The 21,533-nt window shown below is 41.1% G+C and overlaps 1 protein-coding gene across 4 annotated transcripts in view; it reads right to left on the bottom strand.

The window, feature by feature from the left end:
• DIP2A (disco interacting protein 2 homolog A) overlaps positions 1–21,533 on the bottom strand; it is a 123,968-nt gene that overhangs the window by 82,788 nt on the left and 19,647 nt on the right. For all 4 annotated transcript variants that reach the window (XM_075430667.1, XM_075430668.1, XM_075430669.1 and 1 more), the window contains exon 2: positions 3,648–3,719. In XM_075430667.1, the coding sequence (XP_075286782.1) occupies positions 3,648–3,719 (72 nt within the window). The remainder of the gene's footprint in view (positions 1–3,647; positions 3,720–21,533) is intronic.

The following is a 21,533-nucleotide window of genomic DNA, read 5'->3' as shown; positions in this document are numbered from 1 at the left end:
TTCTACTCACCAAGCCCTCTGTGGTGTTATTTAACACTACATAATAATTTGGTTCCCTACAGATTCAGCTACACTGTGCAGCAGAAACTTAATCCAACGCATTTTACTCAGCATTGGAAGAGCAGGAGCTCGCACATGATTAGTTTTTACATGGCAGCTGATGAGGTAAGACATGAGAAATCAAAATTTCAGAACTCAAATCTTATGAGTATATGAGTGTGCTTTAAGACACAAAAATCATACAATTTGTTGATACATCAATATTTCTTAGAAGATCCCATCAACTACCCATGTCAATCTGAACACTATGATTACAGATTTTCCAATTTCTTACAAGACAGAAGAATCACCCCAAAACTGTACCAAGACCTGTCCACATTCAAGTCTAAGTTGGAGAACCTACAACAGATTCACAGAACGGTCACCCTCTTCTCTAAATTTAAGCCATCTCTTTCCACAGGTGCTTCCAAACCTGTGCCATCACTTTGTCCTTTACAAGTATCACATCAACATCCAGTCCTATCTCGAGTTCTCTAATCATTTCATAAAGTTACAGCAATCAAAATCTTTCACTTCAAACAATTTCCCTATTATTCCTTTTTCTACTTTCCTGCCTTGCACCAGGAATTCTATTTCTTACTCAGCGCTTTCACTGCCCACCCTACATTTTGTTAGAAACATTACGAATCAGCTGAATCTTACTAGAAGCTGAAATTTTGCAAGAAACCAAGCAGAGCTAGGTACTGACACACTGTGAGGAACACATCAGGTTTTGTGAAATTCATGTACTGAAGAACACGAGATAAAATTAACTGGTCAGCAGTCTTTACCTTATAAAGCAACAGAGGAATGACGACAACGCATATACTTGGAAAGGAAACGATGACCAAAACAACTTTAGAAAGGCACGAGTTACTGGTCCTGGGGATGGTCAAATCCCAGACTAAGAACTCTTCAAATCTAAAAAGGTCTGCAAAAACTTGATGGATATTGGGACACTTCACCAATCCTATCAGGAATGCTACTGAACAAAGGATGTTACAAAAAAATCCTGCGACCAAATTGTTAATGATGAAAAATGACTGCATGCTCAAAGCCACTGAGACTCCCACACATTAATCTGAGGCACGCTGAAGCTGTGTCAATTAACAAAATTCCAAGCTAGAACTGGGTTAATGGAACATATGTCAGGAAACTGAAATAAGTAGTTAGCTTCGGGTTTTAAGCAAACTGTGTCTTTTTGCCAGAGTATCTTTCTTTGTGCTCAGAGGCAGACAGCCCACTCACTCTCTTTTTAGCATATTAAGGCTGGATTCCTGTCATTTTAATACAAACCTAGGCAGAAGTGGCAGACAAATTGTGTAATCCGGTATTTCTTAGAAAATGTGGTCTCAAGCAAGTAGGACAAAACCACAGGATCAGCTAATTTTCAACCACTCCTTAAGATGATTAGGGAAGAAATGGCTGAACGTGGAGAAATTTTTAAGTGGCTGGAAATCTATAGGGAGCTAGGGATCTTAGCTGAGCCTAATATCAGATCACAGACAAACCAGGAGACCGCCGAATTGCACTGCCATCTCCCTAGGACACGCTTTCTTACAATTACTGTCTAGGATGTTCAGGTGTTAACCTAGATTATATGCAGTCACCTCTCCTGAAAGAAATACTCCTGAACACCTCAAGTCTGGAAGCAAAGCTTCAGTGAAAACAAATCTAATAAAGTGCCATCAACGTATTTTTCCTACTCATTTTTTTTCTTCCAAAGCTGTCTAACAAGTCATTTCTGTAGTTTCATACACCGCTTCAGCTGAATGAGTTCCTGAATGAGCAGGTTACCTAAATAGGATATTACAAAACACCTTTGGAAATTATACAGGTATCACAGCAGGCTTCCGGAGCAGACAACTGAATTTTCTCAGTCTAACAGCCCTGGAAACCCTGCACAGGAGTCAGTGTTGCTCCTAAGACCCCAAGAGTTAGAATATGACACAGAGCCAGCAGTATTCATGCAGAAATGGGGAACAACGGTGTTTTACACTGCACCCTAGCTCTAAAACTTACTTTAAAGAGTATGGAAGACAAAGTGCTGTACTTTCCTAAGCTACACATGACAGCTCACAACTTGAACAATTTGCACAAACAGCCTTTCAGTTTAAGCGTGAAGAGGGAAATTAAAAAAAAAACACCACTATCAGCAGAAAGCAGAAAAGGCAGAGTAAATCAATGCTTATGAAAGATTAAAACAAGAGACAGAAATCCAAAGATATGACATGGTTCATTGACAGAACATTTCTTGCAGCTGTTAATCCTCAGGCAAAATCCATATTCAGCCCGGTCTCAAAACCTTTACCTAAGCTGAGCTGGAGGACAGGGTATTTTGAACAGAAAAGGGAGACAGTTCCTTAGCAAAAAATGGTGTAAAGAGGAGAGGCTGTGGCAGTGAAGCTAAAGCTTGCTGTTGACTGCAATATTTATCAGAAAAATCCAGACTGCTTCTATTCAAGGAATGAACCATTTTATAGAGACGAGTTAGGTCCTGCGTGGCCTAGAGAGGATTATAAATTTGCTACGGGAGAAGAGACAGCTGTTCTTAAAAAAACAAAAAACCCACAACAACAAACCTGTGCTAAGAAACCCCATAACGAAACACCAGATCATGTTCAAACTGTCCAACGCCAAATACACACCGTAAAACTTCTTCTAAAACACCACAACTCAGCAGTCAGCAGAACTCCTGAGACTGAAACTTCTGTCTACCCTGCTGCAAAGAGCCACGGGGGTCACTGCATCAAGATTTTGCACCAAACTGGCTGGAGATGCCCATTCCTCCTTCAAATCAGTATCTTTGCTAAATACCAGAACCAAAACAAGACCAAAATCGCAGCATCATTCCCTCCGTTCTCTGATCTGAAAGCGTAACACTAACACTGTAAAACACCACCTCTTCTTTTTCTCTCATTTATCTACGGTGTCTCTTTATTGGAACCACTCATCTCAGCTGTCTTCTCATTTTCCCTTATCTCAGCTGGAATCTCCCAAGATATGGAAGGAATTGCCTACGGTTATTATACAAGACCAAAGCGCAATGGTAGCCGAACAGCTTTAACCCCAAGTGATTTAAGCGTCCTAGTATAAAAATAAAGAAAAAAAAGCTGGGCATTTAGTTTTTGGCCATTGAAGATAAAGTCTGATAATAACCAGTTTAAGGAGCAATAGTTTATAATAAAAAGTCCGCATTTTGAAGAAACTGGAGGTGGGAAGAGGGATGGGGAAGCAGAGGCCATGTACAAAAAAGCACACTGAAGAACGAGAGTGATGGCTGGTGAGTGTTTACATTTAATGAAACTGGCCAACTTTCAGGAATAATTTCACTCTTTTTTAAAGTTACCTTAAAGTCTTGGATGCAGTTCTCAAACTAAAGTTTGCTGACAAAAACGTTACCATTTCATACCTCATGTAAAGTGTTACAAAAACCATTTCAGACTTACCTCTTGTTCTGCACTTCTCTGTAACAGCCATTTTCCAATACTGGTTAGATGTAATGTTAATCAAACTATTAATTCATCTATTCCATTGAGCAAGAACTTCTCCACTACTTATTTTCACAGATTTAGCACAAAAGGTGTAACTTACACGCAGTCTCTTACCTTGAATTAGTGGTATGTACCGTGCTAACAGCTTTGCTCTTTTCTTTTCATAGCCTTTCTGAGTGATGTCTCCTAAAGAAACAAAGAAATAAATTTGTATTATTTTGAACAGCTTTGTAAATAAGCCTTCTCATTTTCATAACACCAGTGATTAAACTCATTAACTTTGAATCAGTCACATTAGCAACAAAGACCTGGGCACGTCAGAAATTCACGGCCATACACACACACCACCCATGCAGCGCTACCTGCGCACATATGAAAATGAGCGTCTTGGGGCTACACAGCAGAGGAAGAGTGCTTTTGTCTGCAGCACCTGTGTTGACCCTGGTTCTGGAGATATTCACCGTGAGGCAGAACACAGCGCAAAAGATGTGCAGAAGCCAACGAAGCCGACAAGGCTGGCTCTGCACCCTACTGGGCCATCAGAAATGCTCCATATAGCAGGGCCCCAGAGAATGTCCTCCAGCACATCTGTGCAGTCCCTTTCAAACTCCAGACCATGTTGCCCACTCAGCACCACCTCAGCGCCTCCACTTTCAAATTCTAGGAGGTGATCATCTCCTTCTAGCACTAGTTTTTATTCACAGTTGTCATCTGATATTCCTTTTTAAACCTGTATGGCAGACTCCACTGGTAAAACGCAACATCTTTATATACAGACTAGAATAAAAGGAAAAAATCTATATAAACCCAAAACAATTTTTTGAGGTATTTCAGAATCTGTACTTCCATGATTCTACCAACAGAACGAGGTGCCTTCATGCAAAACAAGCAGTAAGCTTAGTATAAAAACAAAAAAAACCCAAACTCCACCAAAATTATAGGTGCTTTGTCCATTTTCTAGATCTCAGCATAGACATGAAAACAGTGACCTTAAACAACTTAAATCCACACCCCAAAATTCACACTTGCTTAAAGACGGTAAGATGTTATGCAGTTCCACTAAGAAAGTGGACTTTTATCCCTGCATACCTGGCAAATGCATCACATCAGCATGAAATATAACCAAGATTAACGATATTAAAAATATCTGACGATATTTTTGAAAACATACTTAAGTAGAAGGTGAATTTTAGAAACGTAGGCAGATAATTGTCTTGACTTTAATTAGGATACAGAAGTAAAATTTTAAATTTAGATCTTTGCTTCAAGCACATTCTTGGAGCAGGTCCAGAGGAGGGCCACAAAGATGATCAGAGGGCTGGAGCACCTCTCCTATGAGGACAGGCTGAGGGAGCTGGGGCTGTTCAGCCTGGAGAAGAGAAGGCTCCGGGGTGACCTTAGAGCAGCTGCCAGTACCTGGAGGGGCCTACAGGAAGGATGGAGAGGGGCTTTTCACAAGGGTGTGTAGTGACAGGATAAGGGGGAAGGGCTGTAAACTAAAAGAGGGCAGATTTAGATTAGATATTAGGAAAAAATTCTTCACCGTGAGGGTGGTGAAACACTGGCACAGGCTGCCCAGAGAAGCCGTGGCTGACCCCTCCCTGGAAGTCTTCAAGGCCAGGTTGGATGGAGCTCTGAGCACCCTGGTCTGGTGGAAGATGTCCCTGCTCATGGCAGGGGGATTGGAACCAGATAATCTTTAAAGGTCCCTTCCAACCCAAACCATTCTATGATTCTATGATAAGAGATATCAAAGCAAACTACAGAGAAGAAAAAAATAGGTCATGAATCACATATATAAGGATTAAGGAAAACAGCCTACCTCTGGCCATCTGCTTTCTGCCAAACCTGAAAATTTTTCTCCATCCTATTCACACAAAGAATCAAAACTTTATGTCTGGAAACCATACGAGGAGGGTTTTTTTTTTTTAAAAAAAAAAAAAAAAAGGAATTTTTCTGTGACTCTTAGCATGCTTCTTGCTTGAATGGATTTAGGCCCTGCATGTGATAGAACTCCAGGAATGCTACTCCATGCTATTTCCAAGGCCTTTCTGACCTCAGCCGTCAGGTGTGCAGAAAGATCTGACCAGATGTCCCAGACTGGGGACTTTGCTGGGTATCTGTCTTTATCCTTACCAAAATTTGCTGCAGGCAACCAGCAGAACCAAGAGTTCTGAGGGCAACCCAGAGAAAGACAGAGAATGATTTACATGGGATTCATTCCCTTTGGAAATGAGGCTATAGAATTATATGTACGATGATACGTTACTACTAACACTCATTTCTAATTCATCCAGATGAATGGCGTGGCTGGGGTACACAGAAGCAAGAACCTATTTTCCTCAGTCAGATCTTACACAGAAAAGTTCTTACTCTGTATTTAAATATATTTCTCAGGTATTTTCCTTACTACTTCAGGGTTCATTTTGGTGGTTATTTTTTAATATTGTCTACAGCAGTATGTGCTCTAAGCACATTTCCTCAAACATCCACCTCCCTCCTACATCAGAGGACACTGCTAACAGAAATAAAGTCACTTCATTCTACCATCCTCCCACAATTAAGTGAATATTATGCATCATTTCAAGTTACTGACAGTATGCCAAAACAACCAAGGAGAGCTTAAAGATACTGTTCAAAACAGGTAAGGAAAAAAATGCCAATCCTGGAGTGCTTCAATCATTGTAGCTACTTCAAATTACAACCAAACAGCATCTGTCAGTTTTTACTCATAAACCTGTGTAAATATTTCATATCGAATTTGGACACAAGACAGAAACGCTTTGGTTATCATTCTTCTTGAGCAGAATTTTTTTTAACAGAAGACAAATACAGAAATATAATTTATCTACGTGTGTGTATGTTATACAATTATATCAAAACGGGAATGAAACCAAACCAAAAAACACAAGGGCCAAAGCAGATCTGTGTGCCTGGGAACAGTTGATCACAGTGATAAATTACACGCTTTAAGTCACTTCTACAAAGGAAGAAAAAGGATACAAAAAAAGATGCATCATTTTCAGTTACGGAGGAAATGAAAGAAAAAAACCCCACTCAACAGACAACTACCACCAACAGGAAGAACAGTTTATCTCAAAACATAAGTAATTTGGAACACTAAAGCAATCTCAGCAAATTCTGTAAGTGACCAAAGCTGTACCTAACACAAATTTGCAGCACCACGACTTCAGCGAGGACAGCAGTTTTCACGGCTTCATCAATGATTCAAGTAATCCGGACGTCAAACCTCTGCGCAGGTCAGCTACCTTGCCAGGCATCACCCAGCTGAAGAGTTATGCCATGGGAGAAGCATGCCAAAAGGCAAGGTTGAAAGAGAGTCTCATTTAAACCAGAATATCTCCAGCTTTGGCTTTGGCAGTTGTAAATTTTTTGATTTTGCTGGAACGCTGACTTGAAGAATTTTCCTTGCATTGGGTTAAGGGCAGACCAAAGCCAAAAGCATCTCTGCTGACTTGTGCAGCCCCACTGGCAAGCCAGCCTTTGCTGCCTAGAGAAGCTTTTCTTTGTCCTTTTCTCCCAAGCTCAGGGGTGGATTCCTCCCGAACCCACTCCCCACCCCCTCAGAGCCTCGGTGGGATTAACCCATCATTTGGGGTCCTTTGTGATCTCTCACCTCGTCCAAAAAGAGCCGCTTAGCCACATCTGGTACATCGGGGCCACAGCTGCTGTCATTTAGCCTCACTTTCTCCCCAGTTATTAGACTACACAAAAGCAATATGAGGTTCCCCAGTCTCAGCAAACCAGCTGGGAAGCCTGGATAAAGCTAGACACCGGGTCGAGCTGTTAGTTCTCTGCCTGGCATATCTGACATATTGTAAAATATGTCAGAGGCTCCAAGAAAATTAACCTAGGCAGAGATGAAAGCGTTGGGATTTCTTAAAATTATGTATAAAAATTATCTTCTTAATTAGCGCACAAAGAATCTGTCAAGCAGTTATCCCAAATCTACTCAGGCATGTTTTTATTTCACAATGTTAGCACTAAAGCTAGCAGAATCTTAATGCCAAATTAACCAAATAAATATTACCTGCATTTTATTGGGTTTTCATGAATTATTTTTCATTGGCTATCCACTCACTGGCTCAAAAATTTCAACTAGTTTACTCTCAGTTCTGAAAAGCAGGTGGTGAACACTGAGTAAGTGCCTCAATGATCTTCAAAAACACAAGAATAGGGCTAGGAAATAGGAATAGGAAATGAGCATGTGCTTTACTGCCTAGATAAAGCTGCCATGCCTCGTCGCATCGCAGAATCCTCACACTGCAAAACCCTGACTTTGTAACCTCAAGTGTTTTATGGTAGCTCTACCCCTTTGGATAACAACACTTAGAAAAAGTTTTCTTTTTTTAACTAGGAGCTGGGCATGTGTGAGCTATGCAGTTCATGAATAAACACAGCGTGCCTAACAGCATGATTTCTTTGATCACCCAAGGACACCCGCAAGTGCAGCAGACTCTCCTCTTCAGCCCACGAACCCACAGGGCAGAGAACACGCCAGCGCTCTTTCAGCTCTGTTGTGGCTTTGTATCCCTGCACTGAGGAGCTCCTTGAAGGCTTCTGGTGGAGAAGGGAAGATGGGCAAGATGCAGACAGGCACAGAACAGCTCATTCGAAAGGTGAGCTTGCTAGTGAGCAACTTCTCCAGTCCTCAAATCAGTAGTTTGCACTTGAATTCTCACTGGGAGCAGCTATAAGAAACCAGGCACCACACACTGTGCTGGCAATACATCTCAAGAGTCCGTGCTGTAAACACCCTCCTCATGATGACTGTGTGTACCATGCAGCTGAGGATGGCTCTGCGAGAGCCTCGTACTTGTGAAAGTTAAGGAAATGGCTCCAGGTCACAAGGATGAGGAGGGGACTGGAGCATCTCTCCTACGAGGAAAGGCTGAGGGAGCTGGGCTTGTTCAGCCTGAAGAAGAGAAGGCTGAGAGGGGACCTAATATATATTTACAAGTATCTGAAGGGTGGGTGTCAGGAGGATGGGGCCAGACTCTTTCCAGTGGTGCCCAGTGACAGGACAAGGGGCAATGGGCACAAACTGAAGCAGAGGAAGTTCCAGCTGAACATGAGGAAGAACTTCTGCACTCTGAGGGTGACGGAGCCCTGGAACAGGCTGCCCACGGAGGTTGTGGAGTCTTCTTCTCTGATTCAAGACCCGCCTGGACAAGGTCCTCTGCAGCCTACTGTAGGTGACCCTGCTTTGGCAGGGGGGTTGGACTAGATGACCCGCAGAGGTCCCTTCCAACCCTGAACATGCTGTGATTCTATGATTTGTAGAGGTCAAGAACAGAGACATTTCTAAATGAGATGACTGTGCATTAAACGCAGATGAAAAGAATAAGATCTATTAGATCTGCAAGACAAAACCTTTAAGTATTCTACTGTTTGGCCACTAGTGAGCACAGCTACAGCCTCAGGTATATCAACTATCGACAAATCACTGCAGAAACTTTTGCCTGTTCTGCCAGTATGAAGTGAAAGTCAAGAGCGCGAATACCGGCTCCTGCCTGAAGAGGTGGATCTTGGATGATCTGAAAAGGCAGGCAAGTTGCCAGTCTAAAACATAACTCAAAAGTCACCTGTGGAAAAATTTAAAGTAAACCTCCAGCGTTTCTGGGGACAGGTTGTCACTATATTTGAAGGGTTGGTGGAGTTGGAAGAACCAGTTCAGCAGTCATCATTTCTAATTCTACTCCATAGACACGTTGGTAAATATTTCTAAGTGAAACAGTTCGCCAAGCTTTATTTTGCATCATCCTAAAAGTATTATAAAAGGAACATTGCATTGCTACACGATTTTGACTAACTTCAAAGTCAGAAACAACAACAAAAAAATTACAAAAGAAATAATTACTCTGACATGTGATTTTTGTCCACTACAAAAGCAAAAACAATCAAGGCATTTCTAAGAACTATGATGAAAGTCAACAATAAGGAAAGCCAGTAACATTCAGTGTAACAGCTGGGGAATCGAACGATGGTGCTGAGGAACACTGAACCACGCCGCCAGCAGAATAAACAGCTCCCTTTCTCATGTTATCTGTCCTCCAGAGTAAATAATACACCAATCAGTCCCGAGGAAATTGCTGATAATGGAAGCACATTGAAAGAGAAGAGAGACCTCACCGCTACATAGGCTGATGACAACAGAACCATCAAGGGACGGTTCATCTCCTATGCCAACAGCGCAAAGCTCTGAAACTACACCTATTTAATCATGAAGACGGCAGAGATCGTGAGCTTCTGAGCCATATCATGCACGTGTACTGCACGCTTAAGCATTCTTGAAACAGCCTCAGGGAGCACCTACGAGAAATCACAACCGGCATCAACAGGGAGAAAGTTCCTTAAGGATGCTTACTACTCAAAGGCTTGAAAGCAATACAGGCAAGTAGTACCGAGTAATTGGTGCGTCTAATCTGTGGCAAGGACGATGAAACCATCTGAAGAACAATCCCTACTACAAAATCTCAAAGACGCTCTTCTCTCAAACATAGCTCTGAGAACTGCAGTAAGCAGAGAGTGAAAAATAAAAAAGACACGATCCTAGGAACACAACATTTGTCTTTTCAGCAAGACGCATTTAGCAGTAGATCAGCAGGCTTCAGAAAGCCCTTGCTAACAGTAACCAGCACATAAAAGACTGAAAATGGAGACAGCATGACAGTAGGATCAAGTTGTTTGTTCATCAAGGGGGACATCCACAGCAGTAGCCACATGTAATTCCTGAAATTGATACTGAGTCATGACAGTAAGCCAGATCTATACTCTCAGTCATATATGATACAGCTCCAGTAATGTCACCCATCCTTTGTCACCCAGCTTTTGAAGTCCAAAGTACCAATACAAGTTGCTGATATTCTGAAAAGGAATAGGGTGTGGCACTGAAATGCAGCAGGATGGTTGTATTTACACCTAAACTCAGTAATTGATAACAGGGCCTTGAGGAAGCGGAGGAAGGAGGAAGAGGAGCAGCTCTCCTGGGTGCGGAACTCCCTCAGCGGGCAGGGCAGCGCACTGCAGCACTTCCCATGCTGTGGAATTCAAGAGCTGGCAAAAAGGCAAGGTCAGTACCTTGCCAAAGAGCTATTCTCCTGTTAACACCCAATACCAAAACAAAGACCAAGCCATAAAACTGCCCACCAAGGTTACCGCTTAATTAACGTCTCAAAATCAAGTATTATGAGGGTGTTTCCAAAGTCGAGCACTTTCTTTCGAAGAAGGTGAAACCAGCACAACTGCAACTCCTGATAAAGCGGTTGATGGACAAGACCCCAGGAAACCCAGCCCACTGCACCAACAGCAGTGAAAAGTCCTGTTAATCCTTCACTCTGGGATTGCTAAACTTCTGGATGAGAAGACTAACCCCAGAGTTATGAGATTACGATCTCATGAGCATGAGTACTTGCCACACGGGTGAGAAATGCCACACTATCCAGCAAAGGAGGGAAAGAAAGAGACATTGGGAGGTCACGCTCCTCACCAGGATTAAAGGGCAGAGCTTACGAAGTTGACTGGGGTCTTATGGCATTAAAAAAATTTTAAAAACCACCAAAACTTTATTATTCACATGCAGTTTTGTGGACTTTTCCAGCAGATCATCATAAAACTTACACTCGCTGTTTAAATACGCTTAAAGGCTTGACATAGTAAATATTTGGAAGACGTGGTTCATATGAATATGGAATCTGACACTTGCAAAGCAGTTCAAAATTGAAATACGACCTTGAGGAAAGTCCCTGGAGCTTCGGTTACCTGCTACACATTCTTCTCCCAGATACCACACTTTTTGTAGAAATGAGGCAAAACCCAAACTGATCAACAGGTGACAGAGGAACTAGAAGATGAAAATCATTACTTGGAATTCAAGAAATCATTTTGGACCTCCAGACTATTCAGAACCCAACCCTTGCTGCCATCCCTGAGATACAGTCTCTGGTAGGTCTGTGCTGTTTAAATCTGATAATAAAAGGGGGGGGGGGGGGGGGGGGGGGGGATCGATTTCTTCCATAATTATCACTTATCCCTCTCTGGAAATAGGTGCACTTACTAAACAAACTGTTTCCAAACTGGATCCACATCAACACAGCTCTTCTGTAAACCGTGGTGGGTTTTTTTTCTCCTATTTCTGCCAGCTGAGGAACCACCATTTTTTCCTGGGCACTACAGAAGTTTACCACTGGATTCTTTCCCTAACAGCTGAATTATTAAACAACAGCACGTTGATAAACCAGCAGGACATCTCGCTACTGTCTGTAAATAAGCAGTCTATTATGCAGCCTTGGTTCTACATTTTTAGCAACTCATAACTTTCCCATTTCAATCTTAACCTTTGACTCTGTTCCTAAAATTGTATTACAAGCTACATTTCCATCATTACTGAACTTTATACTGCAATAAGTGACTGTATACAGATTAGTTGTATGGCTAAACTCAGTGGTCTGGGTTTTTGTTTTTTGGTTTTTTTAAGAGTGATATGTACATCTGTTTCCAATTGTTTGCTCTTCTATAAAACTCAGGCTTTGCAATCACAGCTATAAAGAAGCACTTTTAACTTGTCATGTAATCTGAAGTCCACTCTGGCATGCAATTTCTAGCAAAAAGTCTCTTTTTTTTTTTCTCCTCTATACAACATACCTTCATTCCAAGACTCATTCTATAGGACAGTATTTCAGCCACAGCTAAGCTTATGTTCCCGTTGTCTTTGAAAAGCATAGAAAATTGGCTGCGTGAGAAGCGGGTGAAGCTTTATCTTTAATTTCCAGAAAAGAACACTTCCTTACATCTGTAAGTTTGCAAAGCATTCAAACAGCAGTGCTTTATCCTGAATCATTGCTATTTCCTGAAGTAAGGGCTATCGATTCATGCCTTAATTTAGTCTGCATATGATGAGCTAAGTGAAGTGTGAAAATATCTTGATTATGATCTTTCATACGAATCTGTTTAAAATGGAAATAAGTGACATCTGATCATTCCATATGGTGATGTGTTTAACTAACCTATAAGAAATTCTATTTCAAAGATCTTATCTTAAACATCCTGAGACCATCAAGATGCCTTTTAAGTAGTATTAGAAGCTTAGCACAAGTTCACTGAAAATATGTTACTGGTAATTCCTAATTTGCAGCAGGACTTTTATCCCTTTGTCAGAATTTAATTTATCAAAGGACAGAACTTGTCTGCATGTAAAAGTAGTAACATGGAGATACCCAACTACCTAAATGTACGGAGTTTCATTAAACCTTTGCATACACAATGAAATCACCGAAACCTCAAGTTCTAGAAACTAGACAATAAATATTGACTAGCTAATGGCATGTATCTTAGTGACAGAAAGGGAGTCATTTTACTTAGTAGCAGAAGACTATGTTTTCCACTTTGTGCACAATTACACAACGGGACTACCTATTTTACAATACCATTAATTGCCTGGTGTGCTTTGTCTTGACCTGAATTTAGTCTGATCAAGCCATTAATTGGCAAAGCAATGCTAAATGTTAGAATTAGAAAATTCTGTTATGACACAATTATATAGCAACTCTTCAAAGTTTCACAGCAGTTGCTAGATGAAGTCACTGCTTACATTTTACAAACTAAAAAAAAGCCAAGGTGAATGACGTATGCAGTACAATGAGGACGAGAAAAGCCTATGCATTCCAGGTTATTCTGTTCTGCACAAATCCATGCCTGTGAACTGTGCATGTACGTTGGAAAGATGAGAACTGGTCCTTTACAAGTATTGAGCTGCCTGGCTTTAAGTTGTTCTTTGCTTCATCTGCCTGGAGTCAGCATTTGACAGGGTAAAAGAAGGTTAAATAATTGGATCACAACAGCAACCTGGCAAGCTTCCAGGCTCAGTTAGCCCAATTAATGAATTGTTCTTATACTGCTTCAGTAAATCTTTAAGCTCTCTCCACAGGGAGACAGGAAAAGCTCAAACTTCCCTTCTATCCCATTAGGGCTCTCTGTAGAATACAGAAACAGACTGACAGATGCCAGCTATACATACATCTGTAGGTGTACCAGTCTGATCGTGGCTCCTGCTCTTACAGTTACTTAAGAACTAGTCCTGTTTTCTGTAAGTTGAGATGCTTCCTTTCAATGAAACATGCTCTTACCTACTGTCGCACCAGAAGGACAAATGAACCACCACCTCCATTAAGCTTGTGTTAACTTATGGTCTGTATAAGAAGATAGATACCAGCTTCAAAATACAATACCCCCTGCAGCTTCATCACATCGGGCATTTTTAAGCATTAAAACTGTTTCTGTAACACTTGATTGATACTTTCTGTTAAGCTCATTAGAATCGTCTTTGTTGTGAACAAAATTTATCAAACCAGATACAGCTTTCATATCTCATTATTATGTAAATCGGGAATGTTACCGTCCCCTTTTAGCTGAGCAAAGCTATATGCATGGGGTGATGTGGTGGAAATCATCTGGTACATAGAGAAGGTACTGTCTGCTTCCCACAAAAGCCAACAAAAGAAGTTGGGAAAAAAAAAAAAAGACTAGGAGTGGTCAGGCAGATCAACAAACAGCATCTTTCAAAATTTGAGCTAAAAAAAATTTTCTGACACAGCTGAAAAATCTCTTGGTAAAATACAGAAATGAAAAGCTTTTGAAAGGATGTGGCATGCATGCAGTGTGTGTCCCTTTTAAACACTATTAAGAAAGTGGTATTTCAAAATAACCAAAATCTCAGTATACTGCACAGATGAACATCTTCAGACTTTTTGCTTGCCACTTCCTGGATGAAGAAGGGACACAATATGAAAGCAGAATAATTATGCCTGGCATATCGTAGTCAACTATTATAAATGAATTAGGCCAGAAATAATTGTGTGAACCAAGTCATTTTAACCTAAAGCAGGCAGTGGGGAGGGAGAGGGAAGATGACCTGCTGCTAGGTACAAAGACACTTCTCTCCCTTTCACTTGGCTGCACTGGAAATTGTTACTGCCATAACGTCCAGGAGCAGTCTCAGATCAAAATTTATCCAGTGGTTACCACAAAAGACTCCCTGAAAACTGCCCCCAAAGATGCACAACTAGAAACAACCAGATGTAGAAACGGGGGATCACAAAGGAAAAAATTTCTATCGTGGTTTTTACAACAACTTGAATACACATTCCTCTCCAATAACACTGTGAACATATGAAAATTCTTGGCTAGATAGAATTTTATCTGTATAATTCACTTAAGACAACCAATCACAAATCAAAATCCATATTTAAGTTGGTAATAAATGCCTTATATCATGAAGCCATCCCTTGCCTTGAGGAATGTCTGGGTAAAAAAAAAAAAGAGGATATCTGCAGCAGTTAATGCTGCTTGAAGCTGTTAAGTTGTAACTCCCTTTCTGATCCAAGGAGCCTGATCTTTTTCCTTTCACATCCTCCACACACTCATTACAAAAGGCACAGTGATTAATGAGCAAGACGAAGGTATTTCAGACTATTAAACTTCTACGTCTTGTATGAGGTTTTATTTTTTGGATGTCGGTGACATTGGGGTTTTTTGTTCTCTCCACTAATACCCAGGAAGCTACCCCACCAGCTGCAGATGTTCTACAAGCAACTGAGCATTTCATATTTACCAGCTGCAAAAAGCTCATATTCATTCTTTGGTAGCAACCACAAAGCCCAACAGATCACAGCAAAGATGCCGTTTAGGCACAATGCACAACACTAAAGACGGAAGCAGCCTTATTCAGAAATCCATGACTACGGGAAGATCCAACTCATTAACCAGACCACAAAAATCTTTTAAAAAACCACCAGAAAATCCCTAAACACACAAATCACAGCACAATATTCAAAATTCCTGGAGTACACTCAAAACATACAGAGAGAAGCCACATAACCTGCAATACCTACACCATACAGAACTCAAGTTATTTCAATTTGTAAACTATGAAACTTTTCCAGTGGATTTCTAGGTCTCGGTTTCAGGTATGATTAGTTTCCCGACACATTATTAGCACACCTTCACATGCATTGTCAAATCTTGCTTTTAGAGGAAAGGACAAAAGAGGTTTTAAATTGATGTTGAAATAACTGGGGCAGGGTGGGGGTGGCTACTGGGACAAGTTTTACTACGAACACAAACACTTTGACTTTTTAAAATAAAAAGATAGTATACTATAAAAAAAATTTCATCAGTATTCATGATAAAGCTACAAAATAACATAATACAATATAATTTTACTAGGAAATTATACCTCACTAAGAGATTTTATGTTCGATCCACATAAATCATCTGATGCGATCATGAAGAAACAGATGAAGTGATTCAGAGTTCCTGGCTCAACTACAAAATGATAAACTACACTGAAAAATTGTAAAAAAAGAAACAAGCTGAATTATTCATGGAAGCATGCAGAAAAGCAAGCCAGCTGGTGCACACAAACCACCCCTCATGGCAGAGGGAAAAAAACCCATCAATCCTATTACAACCAGAACACTTCAGCGCTTACAAGCTTAGGAAGCCCCAGCACCACTCCCCTACGATGGCTAAACTTACTTACTTTTATTTTGATTTGCAACACTACTTATTAAGTGTCTGGCTGAGGTTAGGAGCCTATAAATGATCAGCAAATGTACTTTCCTGAATTTTCAGCTTGAAAAGTGCAAGAACACGGCTTGTAGAGGCCTTTCTTGCTTACTCATGCACATGGGAGCAGTGCTCTACCAGCCAAGCTTACCCCACCGCACACGCCATAGATCTGTTCAAAGTCAGCAACTGTGAGTGCTCACAGAAATCAAACCGATCGTCTCGCGCCAGCTGTCTGCGTGGAGGGCCGCTACCCAGGACCAAGAGCATCCCACGCGACCAGACAGGAGCCACCAGTCTGACACCGACACCAGGCAAACTAGTTCCTCAAAAGGAAGACGCTGATTTCTTTCTGCGTTTTTACATCCTTCACTTGACAACTCTTCCTTAGCTATCAACGCAACGATGATGTAAAAGAGGCTCAAAATGAGCTGTAGCAAGGAATCCAAGAGCACCACTACAGCAATAAATCTCCTTTCTGATGAGTGTCACCATCGGGTAGGTAGGAGAAATAACATTGGTGGATCTATTAAACCCATTTAACATTACAAAAATATATCTGTTGTCAAATTGATCGCACTCTCTGTAACATTCTTTTGTCTGGAAAATTGAACACAGAAAAACTGAGGAAAAAAAGCTTAGAATAAAACTCCACTTGGCTTCCAATTTGTATTTACTAGAAAAGTTCCTCAACTACGCATACCTTTTGTCTTGTTTTTCCAGAAGTCCATTTCTTTCATTTCTGAATTAATTTAAAAATCTACATCTGTGACAAGCCACTGAGTACGACCGCAGCACTACCCAAACAGCAGCCCACACCACCTGCTGAAAAGAACTTTTTGCTGCCAAATTTGCTTTCAGACAGTTCACTTGGAAGTGACCAGGAGAGCCAGCACAAGGGGATAGCAATCCTCCACGAACAGCACTGAGGACTCTGCTGGAATAAATTATCCCAATCAGGTTTTTTTAGCCATCATTTTACCCCAACATATTTTGAAGCACTGCCACGGGCTAGCTGCAAAATTCCACCTTGGTTATTAAGCGAAGACCTACTCCCTTTATTTAGGACTGACCAAAACCTAACACTCATTTGGTAATTTTATAAATGTAATATGAAGAGCAGTTCAGCCCATTCTACCTGGCTTTTATTCTAGCACATAACTAATTTTCTTTTCTTAACAACAGGTATAGCCCAGCCTTCACATTAATAAAATTGCAGGGTCTTTTACCTTTATTTTATAATTCAAATCTACTAATGCATAGATTTCATAATGACAAGGCAAAGAACACCGAGACTTCAAGCAATTTACCTCACCAATCTGATCAAGTACTCGGCTATGCCCAAAAGTTTGCTGCTTATCTCACATGCAAAGTTTCACTCAAGTGAACTATTCTGTGTTTTTTCTTTGATCCAAGCTATTCCTTTGTTAAAGAAACTTGTTCAATGCAATCTAATCCCCGTTTAGAAGCTGCAGATGAATGCATTAATTTCCAAAAATAAAAGTAACATAGGAAGCACAAGGAATGGATTGCCAACTCAATTAACCAGGAAATCAAAACTGGGGCAAAAAAGCCCACAATAGACTGGCATGGTTATCTCTGTTAACCGGTTATAGTCTGCTTAAGCCCATGCAACAGTTTCTCCTTTCCCTTCTCCGTTACTCCCACACTCCACAAAAGCCTTGATATATATAGAAGTGATTCATCAAGAAGTACATCAGCAGTATCCCCTTGAAAATTCTTCTCAGTGCAAACTTTGAAAGTGTTGCTCCTTCTAGGAAGAAGTTATTGACTTCACAGGGAATCTAGCAAATAATTACTTTTCCCTAAGTATTCACACATTTTATATATCTGCTCAAATTAACAGATCAGACTCAGCCTTCGCTTGGTTGGAATGTGAATGGCAGCTAAAGAACTAATCTAGAAAAGTAAAAAAGTTCAAAGAAATTAAAATTCTTAAATTTCATCCATCAAAAAATTTCTTCTGCTGTAATCATGAGTTTGCTATTCATGACTTAGCAGCTCACACAGGCACAGCATATATAAGTGCTAGAGTTATGACTGGTGACCTGCTTTTACACCTTGGTATTTCAAAAATTAACAAAACCAACTTGGACTGAACTTGAGTTTAGTAAGAACTGCCCCAACATGAGGGACTTGATCATTAAGACAAGAACACACTCCCATCTTGCAAGACCTCCTCCCCATCCCTAGGCAAAAATGTATCTTTTTATTACTGGCACACGGGTCCTTAGCTAGGCTCTCTGTATTGGTCAACACCATACAGAAGGTTTATCTAGCTACACACGCTTCCTAATGGAGACCTTTAAAGTTTCACTGGGTTTCAATGGCAAGTTCAACAGTTGTACTTGAACAACAGCATTTTTACAAACACAGCTCACCTTGATTTCAAATCCTCTAACAGCAGAAATGTTGTTCCAGTTCTTCCTACAACTAAAAAATGTGCACTTATGTTCCATCTAAGGTTATGTTTCCAGCCACTGCTTCTTACTGTTCCCTTCCATGACAGCTTTGAGAGTCCTCATCACTTTTATTTTTCATGTGAGTGCTAATTAGCCTCCTGAATAAACCCAGTCCATGCAGAACTACCAAGGCCAACTCCTTAACTACTTCTCCCATTTCTTTGAGTCCCCTCCATCTTTCCCAGCTTGCAGGCAGCAGAAGCAAACAGATTCCCAGTAGCAGATGAACACAATGTTAATTCAGAAAGCTTCTGGAATCTATTCAAGAGCTCCACCAACACATGCAGCCTGAATATCACCCGCCTTGGCCAATGGGTCCCAAACTTTCTGTAGCTGTACACTGAGAAACTGCCAAAGCTCTCCTGCAGGACATTCAGCTCCTTGCATCTCCCACCCTGACGTTCACAACCATTTCCTCCTCTTGTGCAAATGATCTTAACAGCACTGCCGCTGACATCAAGCTACAGGTATTAAGCAGGACTCTTTTGAAGCCACTTGGACATCTAACTTGTTCAGAGCTCCCAGTTTTGAGAGCACAGTTTGGCAGTACCTAAGCTTACCAGTATGGAACCAGTCCGGCCAAGCTCACGGTTGCCTCATGCTCTGACATGCCTCAAACTGGAGAGCCACTGTTAGATACTACAAGACTGAACAGTGAACCTGTGCCAGCTGAGTATCCACTAGTTCCTCCTATTCTTTGCACTTGCTGCTTCCCCGAATACAGCATATGTATTCTGCCCTACATCCTTTGATCCTGTGTCCATATATCTGATGACATTCCCTCTAAAACTCCTCACCAAGCTACTTAGCTATCTACCTTTACTTCTCCCACTGGAATCTAAAAAGTATTCAATTGCCAATTGCTTGAGAAAAATAGCATCTATAATTGGGGCAAACCTGGAAAATCCACTAAAAATGCTGTGATTCAGCAAGTGGTCGTATCTATAACTCCATAATTAAAGTCGTACCATTAACTTGCATTTTAAATCATTCATAGTGACTTCTAATCTTCCTAGCTTCCTACTATCACATCACTAACTCCAATACCTCTATTTTTTTCAGGGATCCCCCCATGGTAGCTATTCACTATTTAGCCCATACAAACAACCTGCATTCTCAAGTCTTCCCTATTCACATAGCCCTCCTCCTGTCCTAGGATATGTTCATCTGTTATCTGCTAGATGTCTGTGTTACCAGATGCATCCTAATTCCTTCCAAATCACCTATTTAACAGATCTCTCAAAGCTGTGGGGGGTTCCTTGCAAGCTTCCTAAGCTTTTTTTCCTCCATCTAAGCCTTCATGAAATAACTCCTCTTTTGCCACTCCTCCTAGCACTGCTCAAAAATTAACATAGAATCACAGAGTAATTCAGGCTGGAAGGAACCTCAGGAGGTCTCTAGTCCACCCTCCTGCTAAAAGCAGGAAAACGAAGAGGTCAGTCTGGGTTGCTCAGGTGTTCACCCAGTTGGATCTTGAAAACCCAAACAGACTGCACAGCCTCTCTGGGAATTCTGATGACCCTCATGGTGAAAAGGCCAATCCTAATCCTTCTCCTTACATCCAGCTAGACCTCTCCTGCTTCATTTTAAGTCCACTGCCTCTGGTTCTCCCTGCATGCACCACTCTGAAGTGCCTGGCTCCACCTTCTGGATAATTTCTTTGGAGATAAGGGACATCAACAGTTCAAAAGACCTTCTCCACCAGCCTCTTACCCACCTTTCCCAAGGGCTCTTGCATGCAAACTGCCCTCAGTTGCTGATTTAGTTCTCTCACTCCAGTGAACTAGGCTTAACATTCTCAATTACAGCTGAAAAAAAGGCATACAGCATCTTCTATACCTTCCCTATGACCACCAGGGAATTGCTCTAAGTACTTCTGACTTTCCCAAATTACTTGAGAAACATGGGATTTCAATACGATTATGCTCCAGCATTTCTTGGGATTCTTTTGTCCTTGATAAAGTTATTATTCTTTCGGTCTGAACCGGTCACATTTTGATGATTTTTTGATGTTGCTGTGCTCTGAACCCAGGAATGGCAACATGTTTAATTACAGAGAATATCTCCTCATCCATTCTTCTAGTGTTCATAGCATTATTATCTCACCTACCTCCAGTCATGCAAAATAAAATTGCTCTAGCTATTATAACCTGCCAAATTAAGCCTCTGGTTTCTTGGTGGCCAGTTTCTTACTTTCCTGAGTCTGGGAAACAGTTCCTTGTAAATCAGGTTGGAGAGAACGATGACTATTTTGACAATTCTCTGGACTGCCAGATCTTGTCTTTCCAAACCATAATGCTTTCTTCCTGCCGAGCCACCAACGCAAACCTCATACAGAGAAAGTCTGGCTTCAGGTCAGAAATAGGAAAGCATTTACCCGCTGTTCATCAGCAGCAGGAGACCAATGCAATGTCTGCATTAAAAAATCATGTCTCAGAATATCGTAGACCTCTCCAGACACACTTGCAGTTTCAACAGCAGCAACAGGCAGGTGAAGATCCTCAAAGTCAGCAGGCACATTACAGAAGAGGCCAGGTGTAGTAACTAAGTTCCCAAGCCAAGGCCAAAGGATACTAAGGAAAATAGTATTAAAAAATGGGACTAAGGGAAACAGATTAATTTCCCCAAGTCTGGTCACAAAACACACCTAGGCTAATTTAATAGGTTACCGCTGCTGAAAGATGTAGCTCTGCTCATAACTTCCAACCATCGCAGCCTCCCATACCCCAGCCTTAGAGCTCAGGTGATCCCAGAGTACCTTCAGTTAAATCACTAACTCTGCATGTCAACAAACAGCCAGACCCATTCATTTTGTGCCAGGTAAGTTTTCTGTTCAGTTACCGAACTGAAACAGCTCTCTCTTGTTGGCATCAGTAAGCTGGTAGATCTTCTTAGTTCCTACAGGGTAACTGGGCCCTCATTTTCACCTCTG

This window comes from Opisthocomus hoazin, chromosome 9, assembly GCF_030867145.1.
Source record: "Opisthocomus hoazin isolate bOpiHoa1 chromosome 9, bOpiHoa1.hap1, whole genome shotgun sequence".
NCBI lineage: Eukaryota > Metazoa > Chordata > Aves > Opisthocomiformes > Opisthocomidae > Opisthocomus > Opisthocomus hoazin.
Note: the sequence above shows the minus strand (reverse complement) of the source record. Positions and strands in the feature narration are given on the sequence as shown.